This window comes from Belonocnema kinseyi, chromosome 1 (genome assembly GCF_010883055.1).
Source record: "Belonocnema kinseyi isolate 2016_QV_RU_SX_M_011 chromosome 1, B_treatae_v1, whole genome shotgun sequence".
Lineage (NCBI taxonomy): Eukaryota > Metazoa > Arthropoda > Insecta > Hymenoptera > Cynipidae > Belonocnema > Belonocnema kinseyi.
Window position 1 is genome coordinate 169,642,891 of NC_046657.1, and position 11,981 is coordinate 169,654,871.

An 11,981-nucleotide genomic window follows, 5' to 3' on the forward strand; every position below is an offset into this window, starting at 1 on the left:
AATTCACTTTTCTATATCCGCGCCTGCTCGTAAATGTATATTAATATGCCTTTTGAATTCACTAAACCTTTGTGAATTTCTATCAGGTATTCCATCAGTAACCTTGAACTTACTCAATATAGAATGATTCTAAGGCCATCGAATAGTCTCGGTGGTATAAATATGAGTGGAGGATCGCCTGTCAACAGTGTGCTACTGCATCTTAATGTGGGATTCCACGAACTTCATCAGATCCACCTACGAATATCATGTTTATTTTACTGAACTTCGCACTTTTTGCGACATTGACTGTTGCAAAAATTCGTAAGTAGGACCACTAGATATTATTCTAGCATATATACCGAAAAAATGTGTACTAGAAGCATTTACCAAATTTCGTTACGTTGTGGTGGATATGAGAAAAAGTCAGTAATAATCACGGACCCACTTTTTTTATAAATACTATGGAACTTTTTCTAAAAGAATTAAAAATAATTAAGAAAAATTTCTTCAAAGGAAAAATAATTTTTTAAACTGATAGTTTTAAGTTTTTCAAAATGTAATTCCATTGAAATAAAAGTAGAAGACTGAATATTTTAGAGGCCGTCACTACTATGAGCAGAAGGAAGAATAAAAATAACTTACTTTGATTGTATTTTTCTATCATTATTATAATTGCACAAATTATAAATTAAATACATATTGCTGAACATGAGAATGGGCATTGAAGTTGGATAAATACGCTGCAGACAATTGAAAACTACTATTATCCAACAACGGATAATTTTTCAGGTGAAAAACTTTTATCAATCAATATTTTTTGCACCTTTTGCCGTTTGTCCGCAAATTTAACATTATTATTACTAATATTATTTTTATGATCTAAACCAAAAGTACGCGTCCTATCAAAGAGCGATTTATAAATGTGCTTCAGTTGCAAAATTTTTGTTTTTTAATTTTCCTTTCGTAGCTTGTAATGTTTTTCCGAAAACATAATTTTTTATCTTTAATGTTATTTTGACAAATAAAACATAAACTACGCGTCCCATCAAGAATAGATTATGGAAAAAGTTGTAGATATTTTTTCGGATCACATTTTTTGTTTGTTAATCTTTTTTGTATCTTGCATAGTTTGACGAAAAAATGGAATTTTTTATTTTTCATTATTTTTGGCGCGATAAAAATTCGAGTTTTTTCCAAGAAAATCCAAAGATGTATTGAGATAAACTGTTTGGCTTCTTAAGTGCTACCAGTAAACGTAAATAAAATGTTTAAATTGGAACAAAGAATAGCCGACAAAATTTTGAAAATGCTCTAACTCGTTCTTTCTTTTAGGACCTAAAAAAATTGTGCCAAAGATCGATTTGATTTGTTGATTTTTTCGAGGTATCGTGTTTACCGGCGGACGCACGGAGACAGGCAGACGCCATCGCCAAAACCTGAACTTCGACTTCAGGCGGTTATTAATCATAAATAATGAGAATGTAAAAAAATATATATACTAGAAAAGTTTACGAAATTAATATTCCTTTATCACGATCGTTTTAATTTTACCAAGAAGACCGGTAAAATATAAGTTTGAAAGAAATCACCTTGAAATGAAAAGTCTGAGGTTAGGAGAAATAAATCGAACATTAATATACTTGTAACACTTGAACAATCGATTTATTAATAATTTACCAATTTAAAGTTACTTCGTCATTTTGTGCGCTAATCGCGCAGTAATTGCCCTTTTTTTTAAAAAAAATCTATTTTCCATAATTTTGTTATTGATTTTATAGATAATCTTACACGTTTTGAAAACGATGCATATGATTTACAAAAGTTCCTTCACTGAAGCGAGAAAATTCCAGTAAATCCAATATGAATACCATATTTTATTTATTTACTTCGAATTCTTTAGAATTAGAAGATTATTTTTCTTATAATAAATACAAAAAAATGTAACATCCATCCGCACGGTGAAACTAAAAAATTTTAAATCTATAATGTAACATTTTATTTATTGAAACTTATTTCAATTTATGTTTGACAGCAGCTTAACTAAGTAACTTCATTGTTAGTAATTAGTAAAAATATAACTTTCACAATTAATTAAAAATTACTATTTTTGAATCTTTGTATTGTATCATTTTTATTTAAAGTTCACTTCAAAATTTGACACTTTATATGAAGATCATTTTTTGGTTCAATGCTTAACAAGTTAATTGAAAGTAGAACTATTTTGTTAAAACATCACTTTTTTGGTTGAAGATGCACATTTTAGTTAAAAACACTTTTTTCAAAATTTAACTCTTTTGTTAAAAATTGGTTGCAGTTATAAAATATTTGTTTTTTGCTGAAAATTTAACATTTCCATGTTTGGTTTAACATTTATCTCCTTCAGTTGGCATTTTTTTTCTTTGGTGAAAAATTTAACTATGAGGTTAACAATTTGTTTTAAATTTCAGAATTTGCTTGAAAATTTATGGATTTTGTTCAAAATTAATGTTTGCTGATAAACATTTATTTTCTTCATTAGAAACTGCAGCTATTTGGTTGAAAATTTCTGTAATTTGTTGAAAACTTATCTCTTGTTGCAGAATATTAATCTTCCTAGTTACCAATTCATCTTTTGGTTGAAAATTAATTTCTTTGACGGAATAGTTAACTACTAGGTTAAAAATTCTTTTAAAAATTACGAAATTTGTTAAAAGTTCATCTATATTGTTAAAAATGATTCTTTTTTTTTATTAAAAAGTCACTTTTGTAATTGAGAATTTATTTCTTCTCTTGAAAATTAGCTTTTTTAAATTTATTATTGATTTTTTAAACTGAAAAATAAACTATTCCACTAAATATGTTTTGTTGAAAATTGAGCAGCCGGGTGCAAGAACCAGCCCGACACTCGAACATGCGTAGAAGTATTGTCCAAACGTCTAAAAAAAAAGAAAATTTCCAAAATCAAAAAATCAGTTTCTTTTATGTAGAATTGTAGTGAATAAGGGAATAAAACATTCTCCTATTAGAATTTTTTTGTTTAACCGTTTATTTTTTATGATAAAACCGAAACATCGAATAAAAACTTCGTAAGTGCGAAGTCACGTACGGCCCAGCATTGGCTCACAGTCGGCAAAAATATTGCCGGAGCTCGGCTGCCATTATGGCGCCAATGACGGAATGATAACTATGGCCTCCACTTGGCAACCGAAGTTTGGCTGCCATTGCCGGCCCAACACTGAGTACCAGTATTGGACCATCTGCTTTATCCATTTATCATTATAGGACTGCATATCGTTCGAATATTATTTATAATTTCAAGAATTGAAATTTTATTTAAAAAATTTGGTTACTTTTTACGACTACTACTATACTCTAAAGATATGAAAAAGGGTATTTAAAAAATAAATATTAATTGATTGCGGGTACTCTGAATATAAATATTAATGGCCCTGTTTAGATTGAATACATATATGACATTTTAAACATTATATTATGAATAAAATTTCTAACGCTATGGGGTATCGAACCTACATCTATATACAATAAAACCTTGATAACCCAGCCTTCGATTATCCGAGGCTCCGCGTTATTCGAGGCAACGGGATTCATCCAAGCACTCCGCATTAACTGAGGTGTATGCTCGGATAATACGGAGAATCATTAATAAAACAGACGAAGCTGCTACTCCTAATTCTGAATGCGCACAGTAGTTTGCAATTATTAATAAATTAATAAAGATAAATCCACATTCGTAAGTTGTTTACTTTTATTTGCTAAATGTTTATATTTATTTTTATATTTAAAATATATCAAAAATAGACAACTCTTCCGAATTTTGTACTTCTTCCGTATTATCCAAGTTTTCGCTTATCCGAGGCATCTGCTCCCCACATTACCTCGGATAATCGAGGTTCTGCTGTACCTAAATCTATCGCCAGAAAAATAATTGAATGTGTTTTATTTTATATATATATTTTTAAGTTTTCAAAAAAAACTGCTGGAGCAAATAAAAATTGTTTAAACAAATAGAGATGTCTCAATCATTAGCAGAAATGTATCAAAATGATATAATTATTAAACAAAAAGTAGTATCGGATATCGACTTGAGAAAAAAGTGTAAATCTCTGGCTCAATTTTGAGATATTTTGAAAATAAACAATAATTAATTGTTCAAAAAATCACACAGTATTTTTGAAAAATTTTACTACTCGAAAGAATGTCTCAATTTTAAATTTCATTCAAAAATACGATATTTTAGAATATTTTTCGGGCAAAACAATTGTTTATGTGAGTTACACTTAGTTTAAGAATTAAAAGTGATTTTAAAACTCATATTTGATATTTAAATTGTCTATTTGTAATTATTTATCTTTAAAAAATCAAAGGAACTCCTGAAAATTAAGAATAATACGTAAAAATGTTAATTATTCATTTTTTGGTCATATTAATTAACAATATTGACAATAATACCCTGACGCCTGAGTTCAATTTTTTACAATACATATGTCGTATGCGGGATACAAACTGACCGTTTGATGTGAAATACATTTCATACTCATTTTTAAATCATTTATGAAGGAATTATTATGGTATGCATATTTTCATTCTAACAATTGTTTGTCTGAATGATTCATTTTCTACGATTTTCTGATTAACAGAAATGAAAAAAAATGCATATGGCCTACATTTTTCGAATAACAATGATGAATCTGATTGTGAAACTATGTATGTACTAATATGTATTTCTTCTAACGAAAAATATAATTTCCTAAATTAAAAAAAAAATATAACATATATTCTCAATTCTCTGAATACGAATCAGTGAAAAATCCACTGATTGAAATACTAGTTAGACATTTCACTAATCAATCAGTGATTTTGTACTTTTTCACTAATCAGTTCAATAACACCAGAGTAAATGATTTGAAGCATAACTGAATCAACTGCAGGATAAATATACTCTGACTCGCATAGAAAGTACTTACTTAACGGGTTTGTACATGACAGTCCAAACTTAAAAATAAAGAAATATGCGAGGTTGTTTGTCATTTAAAAGCATCGATACTTTTCACCTTTTTAATATTTGGTTATATTTATGGGTTTTCAGTTTTTACTATATGATTCTTTGATTGAATGTACTAAAATATTATTTTATTATTCTTGCTAAATTCACATTGTGCAGTGCTGCCAACCTTCAAAAGTGGTTATTTCACTGATTCAATAAGTAACATTCTACTGATTGTTAGTGACCCATTTCTACCTATTTGAATCAGAAAAATTTCACTGATTCAGATTTAGAGAGTATTCGTCTTAATTTATATTTGATTTTATAATACATAACATAAGTACAATTCATAGGCAGATTTATTTTCATCGCGAGAACCCTATTAAGAGGCAATGCTTCGAAACCTCCCTCGGTCAACGCGGAAGTCAGCAAGTGGGGGTAACGTTTGAGCGACGTTGAGAGGGCGCCCTATTGAGAGGCACTCTTATGAGAGGCTCGACTGTATATTGCCATCCATCTGATAGAATATGGTACAATTATAGCAATATCTGTATGTTACGAGGGTGGTTCAAATATGATCGAGACAAATACTCTGACACGTTTATTTACTATCGAAAAAACTCGTCGTCGGTGTTGAATCTTTGACCTCCGGGGGCTTCTTTCAGTGGTCCAAACATGTTGTAGTCGCAGGGTGATAAATCTGGACTGTAGAGGGGGTGTTTCAGTACCTCACACGCCAATTCCGATATTGTTTGGAGCGTGAGACGCGCGGTATGAGGGCGCGTGAATTTTGGCATGCGGCTCATTCTCGACGGTTTCGCGGCCATCCTTGAATGCTTTGGCCCATTTAAGAACTTCGTGGGATTAAAAGAATTTTAAAAAAGCATAGGATTCCCGGAATTTACGGAATTAAAGCAATTCACAGAATTAACGGAATCAGCGAAATTCATGAGATTGACAGAGTTCATGAAATCCAAGAGATTTACAGAATTCATGGAATTTTCAAAATTTAAGGAACTCAATTAATTTACCGAATTTACGGAATTTACAGAATTCAAGGAAGTCTCCTAATAAAAGCAAATCTCGTGATAAAAGCAATTCTCGTGATAAAAGCATTTTGGGAACTCGTAGAATTAAAGCAATACGTGAAATTCACGGAATTTAAGCAATTCACTGAATTCGAGTCATTCGCAGAATTCAAGCGATTCACATAATTTAAGCAATTCACGGAATTCAAGAAATTTACGGAACTCAAGGATTTAAAGAGATTCATGGAATTCATGCAATTTACGAAATTAAAAAACTTCTAAAATTCACGGAATTCAAAAAATTCACGGAATGCAAGTACTACACGGAATTAATTGAGTTTCCATAATTTACAGAATTCACGAAATACACGGGATTTTAAAACTTCATTGAATTCGCGAAATTTCCAGAATCCTTGAATTCCTTTAAATTTCATAAAGTCCTTTAGAATTCGCTAATTCCTTGAATTCTGTGAATTCCATTAATTTCTCAAATTCCTTGAATTCTGTCAATTCCATGAATGTCTTGATTTTTTTTCATTCCGTAAGTTTCTTAAGTCTTGTGTACTTCCTGAATTCTTTCAAATCCGTGATTTCCATGAATTCCGTGAATTCCATGAATACCGTGGATTTGGCGAATACCTTGAATTCCGTCTATCACGTAAATCTCGTGCATTGCTTCAATTCTTTGAATTCCATCAATTGTTTGAATTCCTGGAATTAATGTAATTTCCTTAATTCCGTAATTTCCGTGAATTCATTGAGTTACTTGAATTTCGTGAATTCCATGAATTTGATAAATTCCATGGATTCCGCGAATACTTTGAATTCCTTGAACTCCGTGAATTCCATTATTTCTATTAATTTCTTTAATTTCATTATTAGCTTGAACTCGATAATTTCCGCAAATTCCTCCCATTACTTGAATTTCGTGAATTCCATAAATTGCGTGAATTCCGTGAACTTCATTATTTTCGTGAATGCCATGATTTCCATGAATACCATGAATTACATTATTTCCATTAATTTCACGAATTGCTTGACTTCCGCGGATTCCGTGAATTGCTTGATTTCCATGAATTACACAAATAAACTAGAATATATGTGACTAGATGAGAAATGTAGAAAAGTTACTGAAATACATTTTACGTATTGAGCAGAATAATAATTCAGTAAAAGATATTATGTATTTATTTTACTAAATTATTGTATATATAACGTATTAAATAGCAATGATATTGTTGAATAGATGTGGAGAGTAAAATCTGTTATTCACAGTAATAGTAAAAAAATTTTTTTTAAATAATAATGATCGGTGATCGATAAAGTTATGAACTCACTTTTTTTGCTTCTATAGATCTTAATTTTAAATCAAGACGTTACCCTATGAATAAAAAATGACCGTTACCACGATCACTACCGATGGAGGTGAGGTGTTTTTATATGAAGGATTATAAGCTCGGTAATTATTTTTGAACAGTTTTCGTTGTTTTACTGGAAAGTACCGAATTTTTTTATTTTTTTATTTTTACACCGAATTTTTCTCATATCTGCCACATGGTAACAAATTCGGCAAGTCCTTGAATAAATATTACTTTATTCATATAGCATGTATTCAAGATTTTAAGTGCATCTGTCAGTTACTTTTAAAAGTTTAAAGATTTGTGTACCTGTACTGTCAAGTCATTCCCAAAATGACAATTTTTCTGTTCGCTTGTTTTCCAGAATTCTATAAATACTCTTAAACTGAAATTAATCGTTCATAAATATTGTAACTTACATGTTAAATTTTTGTTCAAACTTCTGATGAATATAAGGAATATTTAAAGAATAAATATGTTTGACACCTAGTATGAAATTGCACTTAAATTTCTGGTTTTTATAATACCTTTTTAACGTTTTTTAGATCCTATGAAATTTTAAATTTTAAACTTCTTAATCTGACCACAAGAATAGTTTTTCATAATTTTCTAAAAGTTTAAAAGTTTGAACAATTCTACATCAATTTTAATTTTTATCTGAATGAAAAATATAATTGATACATTCTTGAATATTTAACATACAGCACCAGACTTTCAAATATGTGGCCTTCGAAACCCCCAACTAGATGATTGCATTAAAAGTTCTGTCGAGGCAGTGATACAGAGATTGAAAAATGGGCTTCCAGAAATTAATGTTCCACCTCTGGAGCCCCTTCATATAGATCACATGAAACTCGTCGACTTACCCACCTTGCAAGCATCTGCTAATGACGTTAAACTATATGGACTATCAAATGTTAAGATAAATAAACTAAATTTTGACCGCATGAAGCAGCAAATTAGTTTGGATCTAACTTTTAAGGAAGTGATTCTCGATGCCGATTACAATGTGAATGCGAGGATCCTATTTCCCATTGCTGGAGTCGGACCAATCAACATTCTTGCAAGTTCGTAATTCAATTTCAGTTAGACTAATATACAGAATTCGGTGTATACACAGAAAAACGCTGGTGTTAAATTTGTTTCAGCTCAAATTTCGTTGGTCTCCCAATGAGCATTTACGAGAATTTTCAGTCTCAAATTTATTCCTCTGAACGTAGGTGCACATCTGGGCATTTAGGGGAAGGTAACATTTGGAGATTGAATTTTGGCTCATGCCGAGTTGTGGAACGCTGAACTGCGCTGTCAGCCACCTGAACCTGTCAAAACAACTATTCGCTTTGCGATATTAGACTAAATAATTTTTAATAAGGAAACTAGCTGGAATAATATTCACCTAATTTTCAGCTTTCTTTCATTTAACAGTGCGTACTAGTCACTTAGAATAAAATTATAATTTCCTTATGCAACCCCCAAATATTAGGTTAGCAATGGCCGTCGACATTTAAACTAAAGCCGGGATGTATAGAAAAAGTCATGACCATGTACCTATACAATAAGTTATTTTCACTTCAATCACTAGCTAACTTCACTTCGTTGAATGTTGCGGGGATAACAATTGACCAAATTCATGGAAATCATTTGATTTTTGCTCTATTTTTTCTAATATCTTCGTAAAAAGTAATTTTTCGGTATGCAATTATTGCAATGAAAACAATGTTACGGATTTAATATTTCAAAACAGTTTTCCAATCATTTTCTAAGAATCTTAAAGAGAAAATATTAATTATAAGCTCGTACAATAATCCTGGCAAAGCGGAATGTTTTTCAGATTTTAATTAGAATAAAGAGTAAAGTGCGAGTTCTAACATTTATTTTCGGAAACATAGTAAATATTATTAATAATGAAATGTGAAAAAAAATTTCCGAAGAAAAGTTTGAATTGTTTAGAGTTTAAAGTTGCTGTAACTTCTCTCCCTAAAACTCTATCATTATGTCTTTAATAGTAGATTATGCACCTAGGCAGTAAAGTTGAACTTTATACGAGGATGCAGAATGTAACGTCTAAGCTGAACGCGAGGACGGCAAACGGCATCCGAGTTTAAAAGAACTTTACTGCCGTGGTGCATACGATACTTTATCTGAAATAGGCAGAATAAGAACTCTTTTTCTGGAAAACGACGTTTGATTGTACAGCGCACACTCTCGCGTGGGATGGAAGTCCAAAATCCACTTCGCAGTTTAACGCAGTATTTAAATATATTCTTTTCTTTCACTTTTCTCTTATTTCTCACTCACTTCTTCCTCCTTATGTGCCGATCGTCACAGTACAATAAAGTGCTATTTTACTGCCGCTCGACGGACAGATAAAGTGCGCTTGTTCTGCCTCTTTAAGGTAAAACAATCTCTTTAAAATTAACATGTTAAAACTTTGATTCTATTTACATCTTGAACGTTTTTTAAAATTAAAATTTATATTTGTTTTACTAAAAAATAAATTTTTGTCAAAAATGTTGCTTACTCAATACATTATGTTTAATGTTTTCAACTTATCTTTATATTAGATGTGCACGAATAAAAATTGCATTCAATTTCATTTACATTATATTCATCATATTCAATAATTTAAGACTTAAGTACTTACTAAACCCTAAAATGGTATGTTTCAATCTAGTATAAACTTGTATGTTCAGAAACAGAAAGGATTATTTTCAACTTTTTATTGAAATTCAAATGTTATATTCCACTTTAGCCAGTTTATTGGGCGACGCTTAAATTCATGGTTTCCCTTTAGCATTTATATAAATCTATTAAAAAACTGTTTTGAAATATTACATAAATAAAATTGATTTAATTTCAATAGGTGTTTTCATGAAAACAACATTTTATTTACTGAGAAACTTTTTAGAAGTTTTCTAGTTCCATGCCCTACAATCCAAAAGCAGGGAGTGGTTGGACAACTAACGCCGCGCGGCAGATATTAGGAACTAATAAGCTTAGGACAGTAAGGGATCACCGTTTTGTGTAGATTCAAAGGGCTGGGATCTTTTCACGTGAAAACGTTTCATGCCAAAGTTTCATATGTTTCATGAAACATAGGGGTGAGAAGAAAAACTATTTTGTGCATGCGCAGATCGGTTTTGACTAACCTAAGATTTGGATATTTTATCACGCCAAGTACAATTTTTATTCCAAGACACTAATAGACACTATTAAATGGGAGAAAATCAAAGGTTAGGTAATTATTTTTATAACTTACCTTCTTATCAACATCTATTTCACCCACATAAAGCCCGACAAAATCATCTTGACAGGTGACTGACAGTTTGTAGATGACACATCACGTTGCTCTGGATGAGGAAAACAGTCTCTAAATTATGGTTTTCCCCTAGATTCTCAGAATGAATCTGTGTGGCTCAAATTTGTTGCAACTCACTTGAACATTGATTTCGATGTACATTGGAGGGTCGGCGATTTTCTGTGTACTGATATATAATAAAATAGCTTTCTTGTCCCATATTTAATTTTTATTTAGGTATTCACTTACCATAGATATTTCTAAGTCGATCAGAAAGTACTTTTCAAGTTTCTGGAGTCACTTAATTAGAATTGGCTTTCGAAACTTCTGCGATCAATTAATTCAAAAACAATGTTTTAAATTTCTGATTTGGAAATTTTGTATTGAATTCATGTGTCAATAAAATAATACCTCCCAAGGATATTTTTCAGAAAAAAATTTAATGGAAAGGTTAATCAGCTTTGAGGTTTATCAGAATTACATAAGGGGTGGGCCAAGCGCTTGTTTTTCTTTTTTTCGATTTGTATTTTTTATAATGAAAGTTTATTGCTAGGAGACTTATTTACCGAAACACTAAGATGCACTTTTTACATTTTTTTTGTATGAAATTACTCTTGGTATTAAAATCATCTGGAAACAGTTCAAAACATGATAGGCTTAGGTGTTTTTGAGTTTTAAATATGAATCTGACGCAATCATTGGAAATGCGAAGGACTGGGGCGGACATATCGTATCGGTACTTGAATAAAAAATATCCTACACCTTATTCACTTTCATTCTCATAAAATTATTATTATAAACAAAATTATAAAAAATTATAAACTTAAAAAATGGCTCTTAACGGGAATGGTTCGGAACCAGGTGGGTACCGATTGGGCCATGTCTTTCATCAGCGATCGGGCCCAGATCCGATTTGCGGCTCTGGGCCAGATTTGACCTCGTCTGGCCGTTTTTGTTGAATGTCTTCATTTTGAGACCCCCTAAATCCGAAAAACAAGTTTTTACGAATGTGTCTGTTTTCCTGTGGCTGCCAAATAACGCAGGATCGGAAAAAGGTCAAGATAAGAAAAATGATGCTTTTTGGATGCTTTACAAGAATATCATAACAAATTTTGGAATTTTCTTGAAAAATCGAAAATTTAAATTTTGGAAGCATAAAAAATAATGGAAAATCTAAAAATTACATTTTTTTATTCAACAACTGCGATGTAAGACACGATGCGATAGAAATAGGCCGTCGGCCCGCCTGCCAAAAAGTGCGATGATTTGACCACGTATGCTCTTTTGCGTTTCGGTCATTAAAAATATGCTTATCAACGAACAAGCAAAAT

At 31.0% G+C, this 11,981-nt stretch overlaps 1 protein-coding gene across 1 annotated transcript in view; it reads left to right on the plus strand.

Annotated features, from left to right (window-relative positions):
• The window catches only part of LOC117169374, a 35,387-nt gene that overhangs the window by 3,401 nt on the left and 20,005 nt on the right, over positions 1-11,981 (plus strand). Inside the window, exons 2-3 of the mRNA XM_033355729.1 lie at positions 87-303; positions 8,057-8,419. Of these exons, the coding sequence (XP_033211620.1) occupies positions 249-303; positions 8,057-8,419 (418 nt within the window). The 5' untranslated portion in view covers positions 87-248. The remainder of the gene's footprint in view (positions 1-86; positions 304-8,056; positions 8,420-11,981) is intronic.